This window comes from Vombatus ursinus, unplaced genomic scaffold (assembly GCF_900497805.2).
Source record: "Vombatus ursinus unplaced genomic scaffold, bare-nosed wombat genome assembly UNPS02014794.1, whole genome shotgun sequence".
NCBI lineage: Eukaryota > Metazoa > Chordata > Mammalia > Diprotodontia > Vombatidae > Vombatus > Vombatus ursinus.
The window spans coordinates 19,560,982-19,580,975 of record NW_020954572.1 but is presented as its reverse complement, the minus strand read 5'-3'; the positions used below and the strand labels follow the sequence as shown (position 1 = coordinate 19,580,975).

The 19,994-nt window shown below is 41.8% G+C and overlaps 2 protein-coding genes across 4 annotated transcripts in view; one reads left to right on the top strand and one right to left on the bottom strand.

The window, feature by feature from the left end:
* The window catches only part of CAPN3 (calpain 3), an 80,458-nt gene extending 65,734 nt beyond the window's left edge, over window positions 1-14,724 (top strand). The window contains exons 13-21 of one of the 2 annotated variants that reach the window (XM_027869941.1): window positions 184-220; window positions 7,343-7,420; window positions 10,915-10,972; window positions 11,090-11,154; window positions 11,650-11,718; window positions 12,747-12,825; window positions 13,019-13,135; window positions 13,376-13,434; window positions 13,840-14,724. In XM_027869941.1, coding sequence (XP_027725742.1) covers window positions 184-220; window positions 7,343-7,420; window positions 10,915-10,972; window positions 11,090-11,154; window positions 11,650-11,718; window positions 12,747-12,825; window positions 13,019-13,135; window positions 13,376-13,434; window positions 13,840-13,866 — 589 coding nt within the window. In that variant the 3' untranslated portion in view covers window positions 13,867-14,724. The remainder of the gene's footprint in view (window positions 1-183; window positions 221-7,342; window positions 7,421-10,914; window positions 10,973-11,089; window positions 11,155-11,649; window positions 11,719-12,746; window positions 12,826-13,018; window positions 13,136-13,375; window positions 13,435-13,839) is intronic. The other variant, XM_027869942.1, reaches the window with a different exon arrangement.
* Window positions 14,725-15,784: 1,060 nt separating this feature from the next.
* ZNF106 (zinc finger protein 106) overlaps window positions 15,785-19,994 on the bottom strand; it is an 87,658-nt gene continuing 83,448 nt past the window's right edge. For both annotated transcript variants that reach the window (XM_027869940.1, XM_027869939.1), the window contains one exon: window positions 15,785-19,872. In XM_027869940.1, coding sequence (XP_027725741.1) covers window positions 19,816-19,872 — 57 coding nt within the window. In that variant the 3' untranslated portion in view covers window positions 15,785-19,815. The remainder of the gene's footprint in view (window positions 19,873-19,994) is intronic.

Here is a 19,994-nt window from a genome sequence, read left to right as displayed (position 1 = left end):
AAGTCAGGAGTCTCTAACTTCAGATGTGGCTAAAGATACGTACTAGCTTTGACCTTGAGCAAATCACTTAATCCTGATTGCCTCCCCAAAATAGCAATAGTAATAATAATAATAATAATAATAATAATAATAATGTCATTCATCACTCTTACTAATACCTTTGTATATGTGTTTTCCTCACAGAGATGTAGAAAATACAATCGCTGTGAATCGCCCTGTGGTAAGTGTAGTCTCATAGGGCAGAATGACCTTTCCTAGTCTTAGTCATGGCTCTAAGGCCTGGTCCATGAGAGGAAATTGGGAGGTCAATAAGTAGAAAGCATTGGCTAGGAGGCAAAGCTCTTTCTTACTACTTTGGTCTGGAATTTTGGCAAGTAGATAACCCTGCAGTCTCGACTTCATTTTTACTCTCTAGAAGCCAGAGGAGAGAGGAAAGAGAGGGGCCTCAGACAGGAGGAGAAGTCTGGGCTATGAGTGAGAGTAGATGGGGCCACAGTTGTCTGGATAAAGGCTAATGTAAGTGGGTCTCCCCTCCACCTCTCCTCTGCCAAGATATTTGGTTCAAAGTCAAATCCACCAACTGAATCTGTATTTGGGTCTGTATGCTCCTCTTCTCTCCAAAATCCAAGGTCTAAAGAAGGGACTGCCATGGAGTTTAAGGACGAGAAACCAGAAATGAATCTTAGAATATTCTGTTCTCTGGGAGTCTCTTTTTCAGTCTCCCTTGTTTTTTAGCTTGTCATTTGGATTACAATCAATTGCTTGTTACTTTATCATCAGGGTCCTTAACTTTTGTATTTTATCCTCAAAAAACATTAGATGGTCAAAAACTTCCTTTAACGAAGTTATTTTTATTCTTTGATTTGCAAATCCTGCTTCTAATCAGGGATCAGCTGTGAGTGCCTGATAGAAATTACCTCAGTCAATAAAAATATAGTTAACTCTCAGATAACTAGAGTCCTGGTAACCCAAATTCTCTACTAATCAGCACTTTTGCACTTTGTTGATAAGGTGATAATTAACATTCATAATGCTCAGCATGAGGCATTGCAAGGTCCTAAAGTGTCTTTGAAAATGACACAGAAATATTAAGGATGCAGTGTGAAGACTAGAATGAATTTAGAATCAGAGACCCAAGTTTATATTCCAGTTCTGTCATTTACTACTTGTGCCTTAATCTTAATTTAGCCTCTCTGAGACTCAACCTCATCTGGAAAAAAAAAAATCAAAGTACCTGCCTCATAGGGTTACTGTAAGGATCAAAGGAAATGTTGTATGTAATGTGCTTCAGAGACCTCAAACCAGTATATAATGTGAGGTATTGTTATTAATACTACTTTCAGATTAATCTTTCTTAAATACTATTTTTATCATTTACTTCTTGCTCAAAAATCTTCCTCTAAAGTTTATGACAATTGTTCCTTAAAGTAATGGGACACTTTGTGGATAAACAGATCTTGATAGAATCCTAACTCTACTCTTTACTTCCTGTGTGACTTTGCGCTCTAAATCTATGATCCTAAATTATATTCAGTATAGTTGTAGTGTTTACATGTATTTAATTGCATTTTAAGTCTTTGAAAATTGGTAATCAGTGAAAGAAGTGATTATTAATAATCAATATTTTGGGCAGATTTTATAAAGTAAAAAGTTCCATCTTTTGAAGGACATTGCTGATAATGTGATTGGACTAATTTTCTTGTTCAAGACCCTACCCTGGTGGAGGCTATCCTTTGAATAGATAGCCCAAAGTTGTGGGTGGTCTGGTACAGAGATAGTTTCTCTGTCTAAGGATGACATGTTGTAACTTTCAGCCCTTCATTTTAATATAGCTCACCTTCCATTGTATTATCCAATCAGAGCTGATTGCCGCCCCAAGGAAACACCTACTCTTTGAAGCGAGTATGAACTGTGAGCCCACTGCCATGATTGTCTTTTGGTCTAAAAGAGAAGGCCAAATGACCATCCTTTTATTAATAACCTGCTTTATTAATAAAATGATTAAATTACCCAGAAACTATGTCTTCCAAACCTTTTTTTTAATCATCATATCAGCATACAATGCAGAAGGCAACTTTCGATTAAAGAAAATTGTATTAACCAGAAAAGCCAGGATTATTGGATCAAAGAATCATAAATTCAGAGCTGAAAAGGAACTCAGTGGGTATTTAGTTCATTTTACATATGAGGAAACTGAGACTCAAAGAGGTTAAGTAATTTGATCTTATATTCCCTAGCCATGGTCCATGATAGAGTTTACTATAAACTACACCACCACCCTCCTCTTCTTAGAAACCAAGAGAGAAGGTGTACTCTCACCTCTCTCCCTGTCTGCTTCCTTCCTTGGCTCTAGATGGCCCAATCTTTTGACTTTTATTATCTAGGCTGCTGAGTTGTGGCTTGACTTCATGAGTCACAGAAAAGAATGACAGGCAGGCCAGTGGGCTCTAGTGAACCTGCTTTTCACTTATTCTGCACTTGATGTTTCTTTCTTTGTACAGAAAAAGAAAAAGCACAAGGTGGGTGTAACAGGGCAGGGGCTACCGGGAGGTAGTAAAGCATGGAAGTGTGGTGTGATGGCTAGAGCAGGCGTCCCATCCCGTGCACACAGCCACAGCAGGGGTTTGGGCTGCTGCTGCTACTGATACTGACAATTCTTCCATGGCTGCTATCTACCCCTGAGGAGGCTTTACTAACTGTTTAGTTAATCGCCTAACATAATGCTTTGCCCTTAGTAGATGAGTGAATTAATGAATGGTTATTAGCCTCTCTGATCCTCTGTAAGCATTCAATCTGTGTTCTTTAACTGGAGTGGGAAGAACATGGGAGGATCTGGGTGCTATGTGAGCTCTCAGAGGGATGCTGCTTCCCTGCCTATGATGCCCAAAGAAGGACAGAGGAAGCCTACTGGTACCTAGCTGTCTGTGCCCCACTTCCGAGGAGGATGGAGAAAGAAAACTTTCACTCAGACAGCCAGAAAGGGGCAGGAGCCCTGAGGATGCAGGGCATTTGGGTGACTTTTAATTTATTTTTATTTATTTTCAATTACAAATTCTCTCCCTCCACCACCTACTGAGAAGACAAGAAGTATGATAATTTTAGTGACCTATTACAGGGAAAAGAAAAAAGGCTGCAGGTAAGGTTTCCCTCAGGAGACCATCACCATCTCCTTCCTCTAGGACAGGAGTTTTTAACTTTTTTTGTGTCATGGACTGCATTGGCAGTCTAGTAAAACCTATGAACCCCTTCTCAAAATAAGGTTTTTAAATCTAAAATAAAATAATCTTAATTTAAATAACTACATCTAGAAAGTCCAAAATTAAAAAAAAAAATAAGGCTCCAAAGAAAACTAATTATATTGAAATACAATTATCAACATATTTCCTCTAAGTTTAAAAATTTTTATAATAAACCTCAGGTTAAGTCCAAGATTTTACCAGGTGAAAAGCCAACACCCCACAACTGAACTTCCTGGGCGTGGCACCATATCCACTATAATCACCCCATTCCTAGAAGTGGCTATGTTCTAGACCTCTTCACAGGGGACAGGGCAAGACCCTTAAGCACTTCACAAACATTTATTTCACAACCTTTCTCCTCCTCCCACACCCACAGTAAAAGAAACACAAGTTGAATGAGTCACCAAGAGACTAGGGTGGAGCTTGATAGGTCAAGCGAATGTGAACATAGAGTGCACTAAGAGAGGTGTGGTAGTATGACAGGCAGCATGGTGTGCAGTAGATAAGAGAGGTGACCTTGGAGTCAGGAAGACTTGTGTTCAAGTCCCCACCTCTAATACATGCTGGCTGTGTGACCTTGGCAAGTCACTCACTTCTCACTGCCACTGAACAACTCTCCAAAATCATAATTTGCATTGGTAGAGGGAGTTTCATCATGGAGGTCTCAACACCAATAAAATCCTATGTCTGGCCCAAAAGAAAAAGAAAGAGTGAGCAGGGTATAGAATGAGACATGCGTTTGTTCCAACTTGTACTTCCTTAGATAACATCTAGAGCAGCAGTTCTCAAAGTTGTGGGTCTGTGGTCTCCAAGACTCTTGCAGGGGGTCCACCAGGTCAAAATTATTTTCGTAATAATACTGAGATATCATTTACCTATTAAAATACTCTTTCCTCTTCCAAATACATATCTGTTGGGGCAGCTAGGTGGCGCAGTGGATAAAGCACCGGCCCTGGATTCAGGAGGACCTGAGTTCAAATCCCGCCTCGGACACATAATACTTACTAGCTGTGTGACCCTGGGCAAGTCACTTAACCCCATTGCCTAACCAAAAAAAAAACCAAAACAAAACAAAAAACCAAAAACAAACAAACAAAAAAAAATATCTGTGTGAGGCCAGATTATCTTCCTATATATCAACCAGAAACATCACATAGATCAAATACAGAAGCAAATATGAGAATCCAATTGCCTTCTATAGAGCCAGAAATTAAAGAGATTTGCAAAAATATATAAAACAGGGGAAGCTAGGTGGCACAGTAGATAGAGCTCTGGCCTTGGAGTCAGGAGGACCTGAGTTCAAATCCAGCCTCAGACACATGACACTTACTAGCTGTATGACCCTGGGCAAGTCACTTAACCCCGATTGCCTCATCAAAAAGCAAAAAAAAAAAAAAATATATATATATATATATATATATATACACACAAAACAATGCCACCCACCCCTCTCACTAAGTTTTTTTAAATAGTTATTTTTCATTATGATATGTTATTTAGGTTAAACAGGTTTATAATTGTTATTTTAAATGAAATATTAGATATTTTAAAATTTTATCAGTTTTAATTTCCAATACAGTAATTATTGCTAGATATAACCCACATAAACAAAAGCACTTTGGGGTCCTCATTAATTTTTAAGAATGTAAAAGGGTCCTGAAACCAGAAGCTTGAGAACTACTGGTTTAGAGGATGCCATATGCAGTTCTGGATGCCACGTTTTAGGAAGGACATTAACTGGATCCTACCCAGAGAAGAGTTATCAGAGTGATGAGAGGACTGGAGATGGTGCCATAGGAAGATGTTCAGCTAGAAAAGGTTTGATAAGAAGGTCATAGCAGTCTTTGCATACTTAAAGGGGTGAGGAATTAGACCTGTGCCAAACCCCAGAAGGCAGAACTGGCAGCAATGAGGTAGAAGTTGTAGAAATAGATTTAAACCACAATGTTAAGGAAAACTTCCAGATTGGACTTGCCTTGAAAGTGGAATGGGCTTCCTCGAGAAGTGGTGGGATCTCCTTCACCAGAGTTCTTCAAGAAGAGGCTAGATGACCATTTATTAGGGATATAGAAAAGGTTTTTTTAGTCAAGTATAGGGAGGGCATGGTGGTAAATGTTTAACAACCAGCTCTCCAAGAAAAAAAATGTATGTGCTACACATTTCTAAGTTTAATCTACATTATTAAGATTTGCTCCATCATTTCCTTAAGTCGACAGACAATTAGCAAAATAAATCAAACTTTGATCTGTAGTTTGCGCCAATTTCTGAGTGGCAAATACATTGAAAATTTAACAGTTGCCCAGCTGGTACAAGCCAGCTTCATCACACCCCTGAGAATAGGTTGAACTGGATGAACCCTGGGGTTCCTCTCATCTCTGTAATCCATGAAATCAGAGTGAGTGATTTATTTGCCTAATGTCACATAGCTAGTTAGGGGCAGGGTGACTCCTGGTTCTGTGCTTTTCTGTTACATACTACCTTGCCTCTATTTACCTCTCAGCTTAATCTTTACTGCACTTAATCTTTGCATCACTGCTACTTGACAGGAGACAGCCTCTGCTTGCCTCAGGGGCAACCAATGAAGCCTGGGAATGAGTCTCCTTTCCAATTTCCCTCGAAGTCTCTAATGCTTGCTACTTTTCCTCTTTCCAACACCTTCCTTCCTTTCTCCAGCCCATCATCTTCGTGTCTGACAGAGCAAACAGCAACAAGGAGCTGGGTGTGGACCATGAGTCTGAGGAGGGCAAGGACAAAACAAGCTCTGATAAGCCAGAGAAACCAACTCAGGTTTCTGGAGCATGTGAAATAACGGGGGAGGCCTGTGTGGCGGCCAGGGCATGAAGTCTGGGTTTCTAGGGTGGGAATTCTCTTTTATAACCAACAGCTTTGGTTTGTAATATTGCATCTTTTTTTCCCCTTCATCATCCCTTTCCCAAGCCATCAGGGACATTGTTCTTGATTGAGGGGTAAAGGTTGATGAATTCCTGCTTTGGAACCAAGTGTCTAAAGGATTAGATATCAACACTAGACCCTGTCCAAGGGATGGGTATGAGGACAGCTTGGCATCCTCACTCATCAGTCAGACAGCAGAGTAAGAAACAAGGGAATCTGAGGAAGAAGGAAAGGGAATGTAGTTTTGGGTATCATATTCTACTTTTTAGAATCCCAAGAAAATGTGGAATTAAAGACAAGCAAAGGGAAACAAGAACATAGAGAATGGGTACTGCAGGCTGTGGTGGGGTAAGGGGTTGAAGGAGTCAGCTGTGTGCAGTTTTTCAGGGAGAGGAGGTATGGGAGAAGAAGTCCTGAAGGAAATTAAGGTCAGTTGCCCAGTGAGCTTTATCCTAATACAGCTGGGACTTCTAGACTGAAGGATGGAGGTGGCTGAGAGTCAGGGTGGCCTTGTCTCCTTTGTCCCTAATGAAGACTCAGGGACATGGGGCCTGGCATTGCCAAGAATGCTCCTCTTTGCCCAGATAGGGGTGGTTGAAGCCTGATGCAGCAAGTGAGGAACACAACATTTCTGCACATTTCTATAGCCAAAAGGGTCTCAGGTGGACCTTGTTGGCAGAGCTGCTTTTTCTCTATGGAATGATAGACCATAGATTTAGAGCTGAAAGGGACCTTAGAGGTTAGCCCCTTCGTAAGATGAGAAAACGGAGACCTGGAGAGATGAAGTCAGTCACACAGCCAGTGAGTGTCTGAGGCACAATTTAAATTCAGGTCTCTAGACTGTGCCAGAGTGGAGGGGAGAGGAAGGATTCTGTGTCTAATCTTTACTCCTAAACAGATGGAAGTGGGCCAGAAACTTTCTCCCTCCAGCACTGCCTAGAACCAGGAAGAGAAGGATGCTTGCAACCCTATGCAGTGAGGCTGTAAAAATCTCCCTTAGCCATCTAGCAAAGAATATTCCTAGCAAGGAAAGGGATGAGAAGGAAAAGAAGATATTAATGATGCTTGTTTGGGAGCCGGAGAGCCATATTGAACTGAGAGGCTCCGTGGGCCAGAAAGGGCCTGCCCTTCTTTCCCTTTCATGGCTTTCCACTAAGGGACCGGTCCACCTTCTCCATCTCTCTTTGACCTCTTCCTTTGTGCCCCTCCAGCCAACCCCAAGTAACACTGACCAGGAGAGCGAGGAGCAGGCGCAATTCAAGAACATTTTTCGACAGATTGCTGGTGATGTGAGTACCTTTCAAAGCAGCAACCCCTATAGAGGCTCCCACTCCTCTCTTCCTTCCCTTCTCCTTCCCAGGGATCTAGACGAGGACCTAGAACCTAGGTGAGAGACTGAAGGGGACATGGACCGTTGTCTTCTTGCCCACACCATAAAGATGACTCCTTTTCCTTCCCCTCCCTGACTAAGTTAGGCAGAATCTTAATGGGAACTTTGTAATGGCTTTATAATCAGAATCAAAAGCTCTCTGGCCTCACAAAGAATCTCCCAACATGCCCACCTTTCTCATCGTCATCAGGTGCTGCCTTAGATTAATGACATAATGATATATCATCACCCTTATTAAAAAACACACACACACACAACATACTTCCTATGAGTTCTAGGATATAAATATAAATTAATATACATACATAAATATACATACATATAAAATATGGATACACACACATATACATATATATACACACACATTAAGCAACTATCTATGGACTGGACTCAGTAGTGTACAAACACCTGTGATCTTGGGGCTTCCATTCATTCAACCAATCAGGTATTAAATACTTAGCATGAGCCACGCACTGTACTAGGCAATGAGGTTTGAAAGACAAAAATTAAACAGTTTATGCCCTTAAGGAGCTTACATTATATTGGGGGAGAGAATATGTACATAAATAGACATATAAAAAATAAATGGCTGGTAATTTTTATTACTAGGTGACGCAGTGGATAGAGCTCCAGGCCTGGGGTCAGGAAGATTCATCTTCCCGAGTTCAGTCTGGTCTCAGACACTCACCAGCTGTGTGACCCTGGGCAAGTTGCTTAACCCTGCTTGCCTCAGTTTCCTCATCTGTAAAATGAGATGGAGAAAGAAATGGCAAACCACTCCAGTGTCTTTGCCAAGAAAACCCCAAAAGGGGTTATGAAGAGTTGGAGAGGACTGAAAAATGACTAAACAACAATGAAATTTTTCTTAGCACTAGGAGTTTGGAGGAACAGGAAAAGCTTCAAGTCACTTGGGCAGAGTTCTGAAGAAAACATGGGATTCAGAAATACAGAAGTGGGGTGGGAGTACATTCCTACCTCATGGGGGACAGTAGGCACAATAGCACAGAGATTGGAGACAGAGTGTTGTGTATACAAATTAGCAAGCTGAGTTTGACCATACAATGCAGGAAGGGGAGTTATATATGACAAGTTAGAAAGGTAAGTTGAGGCCATATTGTAAAGGGCTTGAAAAGCTAAACAGAGAAGGCTATAGTTGATCCTTGAGGCAGCAGAATCATTGGAGTTTTTTTCCATTGTGAACGAACATTAACATGTTCATAGTCATATCTGGATCTCTTATTCCTCATCATGATAAGAGTGGAGCTCCAGCAAACACCAGGAATGATATCATACCGGATATTTTTTTACTGTGTTAAATAGCCAGACCATTACACATTTTTGTTATCTAATCCTAACTAGGCCCTCACTGCAACAAGACAATCCTATCCCCCTCCAACTAATTCTCTATCTCACTCACTATGGGGACTGTTCCAAACATTCCCTTCTCTCCTCAAACTCCCATGACACTCCTTCCTCCCACCCGCAAGCTGAGGACCTTGTTTCATACTTCACCAAAAAAGTTAGGACCACTTACTGAAAGGTCTTTCTTTTCTTTTTCTCATCTCCCATCCCTCTGATGGCATCTTCCACTAGCTCATCATTCAATCCAGTATCTGATGAAGAGGTGGTCCTTCTCCCTACCCAACCCAGCCCTTCTACATGTATCCTTAATCCCCTCCCCATCTCCTCCAGCAGATTGCCTCTCCTCTCATTCCCCCACTCACTCTCTAACTGTCAATCTCTTCCTAGCTACTGGTTCCTTCCCAGCTAACTACAAAAATGGCTAAGTCTCCATCTTTAAAAAACACTCATTGGATTCCACTACCTCTGCTAGCTATCGTACAATATCTCTCCTCCTTTTCTCAGCTAAACTCTTTTAAAAAGTCTTTTATATTTGTTGACTCTCCTTCCTCTCTTCCAAATTCTCTGCATTCTGGCTTCTAACCTCATCATTCAACTGAAGCTACTCTCTCCAAAGTAACCACTGATCCCTCAAAAGCTAAATGATGGACTTTTCTCAATCTTCATCCTTCTTGACCCTTCTGCTACATTTGACACTGTGGGTGACAGCCTTCTGGGAAGCTCTTTTCCTCTCTGGGTCTTTTTTGTGCTATTTTCCCTTGATGCTCCTGTGTGTCTGATGGCTCCTCAGGTTTCTTTGCCGGATGAGGGTCCCCAGGGCTCTGTCCTTGGCCCTCTTCTCATTTCTTTTTGATATTCTCTCACTTGAAGATCTCATCAGCTCCACTAATCTATCATCTCTATACAGATGAATCCCAGATCTACTTGGTCTTCCTCCTGAGCTCTAGTCCCATATCATCAACTCTATTGGACATTTCAAACTGGATGTCCCAGGAACATCTTTACCTCAACATATCCAAAACAGTAATCATTATCTTTTCTCCCACAAACCTCTTCAGAACTTCCCAATTTCTCTTACGGGCACCATCACCCTCTCAGTCATTCAGGTTCATAATTTCCGTATCATCCTTACCTATTCACTCTTTCTCACCCTATATAGCCAATCAGATGCCATATCTTACTGTATCTTTCTCTATAATATGTCTTGAATAGCTCTTCACCCTTCTGTCTACTCACACAGCAATATCTCCTCGATACAGGCCATCACCATCTCTCACCTAGGTAATTGCATTAGCCTCCTAATTAAGTCTCCCTGACTTAAGTAACTCCCCACTTTAATCCATCCTCCATACAACTGTCAAAGTGGTTTTCCTAAAGCATAGGTCTTATATCACCTCCATAGTCAATAAACTCCAGTGACTTCCTATTATTTCTAGGATTAAGTATAATTTTTTTTTTTGTTTAGCATTTAAAGCTTGTCACAACCTAGACCAGGGGTGGGGAACCTTCGACCTAGAGGGCCACAGGTTCCTCACCTATGAGTCCTAGACCCTTTCTACCTTGCCAATCTTCTTATAGATTACTAACCTCAACATACCCTATATTTTGCATGCATGTCAAATCCCCTATTAGCTTATAAATGCCGAGGGCAGGAATTGTCATTTTTATATCCCCTGTGCCCCTCACATTGCAAGTGCTTAAGAAATGTTTGTTATGTCAGTTGTTAATGGTCAAATAAACTGCTCAGACACTAGTTGTTTTAGAAGGTTAGAGGAAGGGGTCACTTCAGGCTGGAGTATCCAGTCTAATAAAGAATTGGAGTGAAGGCCTGAGGGGCCCTTTCCATTGATGTGTGCCTGGACTTCATGACACTAATCTTGGCTAAAAGTTTCTTACTTCCCTCTGGCTCCCAGATATGCTTTTTGGCAAAATAGCCAGACGAGACACAGTTGTACTTATTCCACATTTGTGTAGCTGGCCTAATAGGGCATCACTTCCATGACAACCCTCACTCCCTCCCTTTCTCCTTAGGACATGGAAATTTGTGCTGATGAACTCAAGAATGTTCTCAACTCAGTGGTGAACAAACGTGAGTGACTTGAATGCCTGGCTATTTAGAGCAACCAGTTTGTTGGAAGGAAAGGCTCTCTAGAACAGCAGAATTGAAGACCTCACCATCTTCACTTTTTGTCATCCCCCTCCCCAGATAAAGACTTGAAGATAGATGGATTCACTCTAGAGTCCTGCCGAAGCATGATTGCTCTGATGGATGTATCCTTTCATTCGCTTATCACCCCATTCTCCCATCTCCCCATCATGTGGCCCTATGGACCCAGGGAGTGGTGGGTGGGACCTAGCTAAACAAGGCCATACCCAAGTGTGTGCTCTTGTAAAAACCTAACACAGACCCTAGACAGAATTTGGATCTAGTGAAGTTGTTAGCTCTTGCAGTGCTTATCCAGGGGGAGCTTCTGGTTACTAGGTTACTACGCCCCTAAATCAAGCAAATGAGGATCATTTGAGGCTGCCTTTGTCGCAGAGTAGGTACCCACTACGGCTGCCCTATAGCCCCTGAGGCAGGGGTTTGGAGGGTGGGGAAGAAGACCAATGAACAAAGGAAGGTAATTGGCTCATTCCCCTCACCACGGAGGAGGTCATTGGAAGGGATGTTCTATGCAGAAATTTCTCTATAAGCCTCCCTCCTTTCTCTGCCCACCCTTGATGGCTGGGGGACTTGGTCATGTGGTCCTGACCATTTTGCTCCAGACAGATGGTTCTGGAAGGCTGAACCTGCAGGAATTCCACCACCTCTGGAAGAAGATTAAGAGCTGGCAGGTGGGAATGATAGAATGGTATGGGGTGGTGGGGGTGGGGGTGAGGTGGGTAGCATGAGTAAAGTGGCATAGGAGGGAACGAAACCTTACCTAGTCACACTAGTCTCCGGTCACCTGCTTTCTCATTCCATCAAGTTGAGCTACTCTGCATAACTATGCCAAATACCTAGAAAGTCTTCTTCCTCTCTCTATTCTTTACACTTGAACTTGAATGCCACGCCTTGCAACATGACTTCCCCAGTCAATCCTCAGGAGAGCTCCTTCTCCCCAGTTGGAAAGTAGTAAGCTTCTTGAGGGCAGGAACTGTTTGACTTTTGACTTTGTATCCTGATGCTTAGTACAGTAACTCTAGTACATAGTAAGAGCTTAATAAATACTTAAGATTGTTTTTTTCACTTAACAAAAATCTATTTTCACTCCCTCCCACTTTCTGCACCATTTGGGAGGGGAGTTGGGGAGGAGAAAATTCTAAACACTCTGTAACAAATAAGCACTTTTAAGCAAAACAAATTTCTGTAATTGTCAAGTCCAAAAAAGAAAATATTTCTTTCTGTACCCTGAGTCCATCACCTCTCTGTTAGGAGATGGGTAGCATGCTTCATCATGCATGCTCTGGAACTGACATTGGTAATAATAAATGTTTGTTAATTGATTGAGCTAGTGTACTTAATAGTGTGCCATATCTTGTATGTCTCATTCATATATAATTACATAGTGTATTAAAGTTTACCTCACAACCACCCTGTGAATATTATCAGCATTTTATAGATTTTTTTTTTTAAATTAAGTTCAGGTTGACTTCCTCACGGTTCCTCAGTTAATTAAATGGCAGAACCAGAAGGGGAAATTGGAGACCTTTGAAGTCCAGGACAACTTCTATCATATTAGCTCCATGAAGGCAGGGAGTGTCTTATCCTGTTTTCTATCTCCCTTAACACCTAGCACAGTGCTCTGCACACACTAGGTCCTTAATAAATGTCTATTTTTGAAATAAATGACCCTTCCTGTTTTCAAATTTTCTATTGACAGAAAATCTTCAAACACTATGACACAGACCACTCCGGCACCATCAACAGCTATGAGATGCGCAATGCTGTGAATGATGCAGGTATCTGGTCTCAAAGTGGGTGGGCGAGGATGTGAGGGTGTGAGTGGAAGTAGGCCTAAGAGTGGGCCATGTGAGTTGGACCTTTGCAAGTGGGAGGAAAAACAGTAAATGAAAAGGAACTGTGGAGGGAGGAGAGACTAAAATAACACCAAAAGTTGAATTTTACCTCCCCACTCAATGCTGTCCTCCCCAGGCTTCCACCTCAACAGTCAACTCTATGATATTATCACCATGCGCTATGCAGACAAGCACATGAACATCAACTTTGACAGCTTCATCTGCTGCTTTGTACGGCTGGAGGGCATGTTCAGTAAGTGGCGAAGCAACGGCTTGGCCTTTCAGCTCCTTGTTTTATAGACTGAGCTGATGAAAGATGGCTTTCCCTCTTTAATTACTGAGGATTGGGGTGAAGTTGGGCAAGACTTTCTCAGTTAGTCCTTGAACAATCAAGATGGTCCCATCATGTCTCTCATATGAGTGTGACCTCTCATAGTGGCCAGGGCAGGAGGGGACTGCCTAATCTCTTTCTCTGCTCTGTTCCTTCACACAGGGGCTTTTCAAGCCTTCGACAAGGATGGAGATGGCATCATTAAACTCAACGTTCTAGAGGTAAAGGCTTAAGAAGCCCCCTACTCTGTTGTAAGGTGCAGGTGGGAATCACAAGAGATTGGCCTGGCCCACCTTGACTTCCACACTATTACACACAGCCTTGAGTCTCTGTAGAGAAGAGAGCCCTTAAAAGCCAAGTGACTGATGGGGTTTTGTCTTCTGGTTGGGGGATAGGAGTGGGAAGTTTGGGACAAAAGCTCTCAGCTGTCAGATGAACTCTGAGGCAATGGTTTGGGGACCTTTCCTAGCAGGATGGCAGAAGGCAGGAAAGGATGTAAGAAGCAACAATAAGCTGTTTGTCTAGCACTATGGCATCCTGGGTTCTTTACCTTGGGAAGGTCGGATTTGGGACCTCACATCTTTTTTCCATTTAATTTCACCTAATCTTGGCTTCTTCCCTTTCAGTGGCTGCAGCTTACTATGTATGCCTGAACCATACCTCCCTCAACTCAAATAAAATTGAACAGAATGAACCATTCGTGATGTCAACCACAGCAGCTAGTCACTTCTAAGAAAGAAACACCCCTAACAGCCTTGGGATTCCCATGATGGTTCTCTTCTGTCATTCTGTACTCCCAGCTAGCCTCAGGATGTTCCAGTTTCATTATTCACTACATCTGCCCTTGGGATAACCAGATGCCTTCTCCAGGCCCATAAAGCTGCTCCCCTACCAACCTTAGCCCTCTAGGATAAGGTATGAGCAGAGGTGTAACTTCTCTTCCCCATAAAAGCAGTGACATTATCTCAGAGTAATACAGTGAAGAGAATCTCTGCCAACTTCAGAGTTCCAGTTTAACCCTGGGGGAAGATTTTAACTGGAGAGGATCAGTCCAGGCATCTAAAAGGCTAACTTGATCCCAGAGCTAATGCAAGGGTTTGAGCCTCCAATCAAGGTCCCTCTTTGGACTGTCCCCAATCTCCAGATCAGAACTGACCTCAGGGGTGGGACATGATGCAATTATTGCTAGGAAAACTACAACTAGTTCAAAACCAAACCAGGCCTGAGGAAGGGTAAGGAAATACTTCCTGGGGTATTTGTCCAGCACTGTCCTTTGCTGGTCACATTAAAGAAAAAGACCTTCATTGTTTACATGCTGATGGACATTAAGCATGGAGTGCCTCCTGTACTCCTTCCCTCTATCCCAGCCCTTGGTTTTACTTCAAGATTTTATTTGTTCTGGATTTATACAGAGGAAAGGTAGACCAGAGTAATTCCTTGTTTGGGTTGTCACAGGTGATTGGTTGTAGTCCCAAGAAGACTTCCCAAATTAATAAAAGGTATGTGTCTGTCTGTCTAGTGTGCACTGTTTGACTCATTTGATATTCTCAGCAGGGAACAAGGCTGGGTTTCTCTATCTACCTAGTAGCCAAAACAGTCCTGGGGTAGAGAACTCCTTAGTCTCAGAAGAGAAAACAAACAGACCCAAGAAGATTTTGATTTAGACAAAAATGCTGAAAAGACAAAATTTTAAAAGTCCCTTTAGAAAAGTGATCATTTAAAAAGCCTGTGAACACTTTTCCAGGGACAGGACTGTATGTGAAAGAAACTAGTTGAAATGTCTGGACTGTATACCGGGGGCAAAGGGTCTCTATATTGGCCACCACCAGTATGAGTTGGTAACTCATTCGAATGCAATTACAGAAAACACTCAGAAAGTTGTGTTAAGGTCCCAATGTTTAAACTTGCATTGAGGTTGTGACTTCTGTTGGTTATACCACTGTGGTTTGCTAATGGACTGTACTTGGCCAGGAACTGCCAAAGAAACACTTGATTTGGGATTTTAGCAATAACCATCATACAGAATCTCAGCATTCCAAGCCTTTTAGAAGGTGCCTTGGAGGTCCTTTAGTCCAACGTATGTCTTCAGGAATCTCCTCTATAATCTCCCCAACATTTTTTTTCTCCTAAAGTGACTTAAAACCCGTGATGACCCCCACCCTACTTTGTAGGCTCCATCTTGATGACCTGTATCCTCCCTTGTGCAGCCTGTCTTCAAAGGGAGAAGTAGGACACCAACTCAAGTAAAAATTTGCACAGAGCTATCTAAGAACAGAATGGGCTACCTTAAGGGCATACATTGCAGTTCCCTGGGGCTCTGGCCTCCAAATTAGTCATACCTAAACACCAAAAGCGTTTAAGGGGAGGCTGAATGACCACTTGTTAGGGATGCTATGGATCGAATTTTTTACTTAAATTGAAGTTGGATTAGATGGCCTCTGAGCCCCCTTCTGAAAGGGCTGAACAACAGCAAAGTTCCCTTCTGATTGCAAGAGACTCTAAGCACAGAAAAGTGGCTAAGTTGGCTATAAACAAACAGCTGGACGGCAATTAAGTTGACAGAGCCAATTATTAAAAGTATTTAAGTTTTATTTTCCTCTCAATATTTGCTTTACTTTTTCCTTTACAAAGTTTCATGGAGTTCACAGCTTTGTACCAAAATGAAAGAGGGCTAAAGTATTTGCTTATTAAATATTTTAGAACTGTCTCACCCATTTTCATTCTTCTAAATCCACACATACTGTGTTTAAAACTTCAGAACACTGAAGTAGCTCTGGTGTATATATAACTAAGAAAAAAAAAAAGGTTTTTTCCAGCATCATTTGTACTATTTCCTAGGACATGGCGTAATCTACAGGGTGTCCCAAAAGTCTTAGTGCAGTTCAAAGCCTCAGCTAAGACTTTTGGGTCACCTGGTACGTCTCGAAAAGTTTCAAAAGTCTGACGATTGCCATGTGATACAAAGATCTTATACATTGGGGAAGTTTGTTAAAATCGTGGTTCTGTTTTTGATAAGGGATATCTTAGACACATTTGTACATGAAACTCAGTCAAGACCCTATCACTACTCCAAGGATAGCTTTTACTTATTATTTGCTAAACCAGCGTCACTGGCCAGGAGAAGGCAAGCTGGAGGTGGGGACCTCACCACAGCCCACAAGGGCAGTTGTACAAATAAATCCTCACTGTCCTGAGCCTGTGGGACAGGAGGAGGAAGCAAGTGAGGTAACTTGCTTCTCTTCAGACCCTGAGGAATAGAGGTGGGAGTAGGGGATGAATCAGTGGCACAAATAAGACCATGGGATGGTGCTTTCCTAAAAGCCTCAGGAGTGCAGTTAAAAGGCTAGAGACTTTAAGCCAAACTATTTGAGCAAGCCCTGCTTCTGTTTCACTTGAAGATATGCCCCCCTCTCCACCTGGACTCCTGTCTATCAATAATTCCCTTCTCTATACTGGTTACACTGTCTCCCAAAAGCAAAACTGTCTTCAAACCACATTTATGTCCAGTTACTGAAGATTTATGGCATAACTGACAAAAACACTCATTAGGATTACAGTAACTCACACAGCAAGTTCTCTGAACACAAGTTACAGGTCGTCTAGAGCAAAATGCAACAGCCTGCCATGGTCCAGGTCTAAGGAGTGGATCGAAGCTGTCCTGCAGAAGAATCTTCTCTTTATGCAAAGGCAGGGATGTGCCTTTGAACCTTATTCAGGTTCAAGTAATCTCACAGGTCTACATATTTTCCTACCTCACTCTGATTTGCTTGGCCTAAGTGTATTCCTTCGACCCTGCCTAAATCCTAGCCTGAAACTCTTAAATGGAGCTGCAATGACACAAACATCATTTTAAAACACACACACACACACACACACACACACACACACACACACACACTCTCTCTCTCTCTCTCTCTCTCTCTCTCTCTCTCTCTCTCTCTCTCTCTCTCTCTCTCCAGTTCCCTGGGTCTCTGGCCTCCAAATTAGTCATACCAATCAAAAGTTGCATCATAGAAATGCTTTCTATAATGCGACTCAACTTCCAACACGAGCCTCTTCTGGTCATATCTTCTAACTGTGTTACCTACCACTGATTAGATTCTCCATATCATTGCCAACATACAAGCAACAATCTATGCTCAATGTTTCTTTGTGAGATAATACCAAAAGCTTGGGTCAGCTTTGACATTCTTGAAGATTAAAACAAACAAAATATAAACAAACAAAAAAGCCCTAAAGGTGTGCACATGCCTCTTAAAACACTTTACAAAAAAAAAAAAAGGCTATTAAGTGTTTACTCCCTCGATTCCAAGGCCAAACTCACATCCATAAGATTTTCATTTTTAAAAAGTGCATCATCTGTTAGCCTGTGAATGAGATTTCCACATGTTCTTAGAAAGTTTTCAGCATTCTTCCAAAGAAATCTGGGAGATGTGGGAAACCGTCAAAGGTACACACACACACACACACACACACACACACACACACACACACAAGAAGGCAGACACACTGCATATCGTCCTTCACTTCAGCTACTTCATCTCTTAAGACACAATCACCTCCCGTCAATATCCTTACACTTCCCAAAGAACATCCAGTATGCCACTTTCCTGTGGTATTAGGGCTTCTGAAAGTAATTACTTCAAGGGGTGCCAAGCCTTGATCTTTCAGACTTTCCCCAGGCCCCTTTTCCTTCTGTTTTAAAAAGAGCTAACCAATGGAAATGAGTATTTAAGGACCACTGATTAATGGATTATCTGGCTTACCACATGGGCAAGTCTGGCATTGCTCTGGATTGTGGCTTTTGGTTCTAAATGCTCAATCCACAGAGGGCCTAAAAAAAAGAACACCTAGGCCAGAGCAGACCCAAATGAATTCCCCTGAGAGGTGCATTCCCATTATATCCACAGGCTGGCCTGAATTCTCCAATCACAACTCTCAACCTTTAAAGGAAGCAGAGATGTGATGAGAAAAACTTTTTTAAAATGCCACTCGAAAATGATAAAGACACATGAATCTCATACAATAGAATCTTTCTTCTTCCTGAAGACAAGAAGTCAGTTAAAAAATGGGTTTCTTTCTCCTAGGGATAGAAAAGGAAGGAATTTGTAGAGTCATTTGTAAGCCTCAAATCCTTAATATGTCCTGGAGGTGAAGGGACATGTGAGTGGACATACTGAAGGAAAACCTGCGTCTCTCAGACTCTGAGACAGTCACATCATAAAGCTATATTCGTTCTTTTCCTTCCTTTCTATCATCCTCTAGGCAACATTTCTGTGTTAGAAAAATCATGAAACACCTTTCAGTTTCACTTCTAAATGGCCTAGAATGCCCCCCACCCTCCCAAAACAAGATCAGTCTCGCTTAAATACCTAACAAGATTTTTTCTTATGGTTGCTCTCAAAAGAATGAGAAGAATACTCCCCTTCAATAGGAGCCCAAGACAGTACTATTTCTCTCATTGTTTGGTGGGGTGGAAAGGAAAAGATGATGGATTCTCAAATGAAGAAGAAATCTACTTAGTTTTCTGTAAGCAGGGGTTCCACTCTAACTCCACATAGTCTTCATAAGGTTTGGTTGAATCTTGGACAGAGAAGCTGAGAGCATTGTTTATAAGTCCAGGTGGAAAATTACTGTGTTCCAAGGCCAGGTCAACCTAACCTGGTTTGTGAGGTGGGGGATGAGAGAAGGAAGTCAGCTTTGGATCAAGCCTCACAAGCTTAAGAATCAGAAGCCAGAAAACAAAATTAAGGCTTCCCCTCTTTTATGTCTCTGTTACTAGATTATATTTGTATTATATGCTCCAGTTCAATAGTAAAATCAGTGTTACTCATATAAGCAGACAGAATCATACTAAGAAGTAGTTGGGTAGGAATTAGTATGCTTCTGCTGAATGAACAGGGTTGAGCTGCCATGCCCCAGGTCACCTGAAGTGCAATTGTTTGCAGAACAGCCATTCTACCTCCCAAAAGTACTGTGTCCTTTACCACTTATCACAAACTTCATCCAATTTCAAAGGAATAATATTGACACTTAAATAGCACATTACATTAAGAAAGCAAAAGGTTTACTTCCAAGTTAACATGAAAATACCTGGCAGTAACTTGCAGAAAGGAAATTAAAACTCAATCCTGGAAATGCAGAATCTGACTGCATCTAACAATCAGATGTTCTGGTTGAGTATTTAAACCTCTTTAATAACTTAAATTTTTTAAGAAAATTATCTGCCAAGAATGTGACTGATAAAGATTCTGCATCTATTAAAACACCTGGAGCACATTAATGGACACAGATCATGCTGCCTTTACAGAAGGGCATCGTGTATCTGCACTACACCATCTCCAGGGGCATGTTCTTAACATTTGTTACACCTCATTAAATAACAAGCCTCCAGCTTGACCGTAAAGGGTTAACCCATATTCCCAGAGTTATACAGGTTCATGGCATGTAATCATATTGCCCTTCCTGCCTTTTTTTTTAAAGGGATGGCAGGGTGAGGGGAAGGGGAGGGAAAAGAGAAGGCCTGAAGGAGTAGTACACATAGAGGGTTGATATGGGTAATAATAGGTCTAAACAACTTCCCAACGTGGGAGGCAAAAACTTCATGAATCAATTTTGCTGTCATCTTCAGCGTGTCGTTCGATATGTCCCGCTGCATCCTGGGAAGAAAGGGACAGAGGAGCCCATCAGTTAAGAGTTAGCAGAAGGCACATATCAACCTAAAAGGCACAGAGAGACTCCCCCCAACTACCTTGGTACCATATCATGAAAGATAGTCATG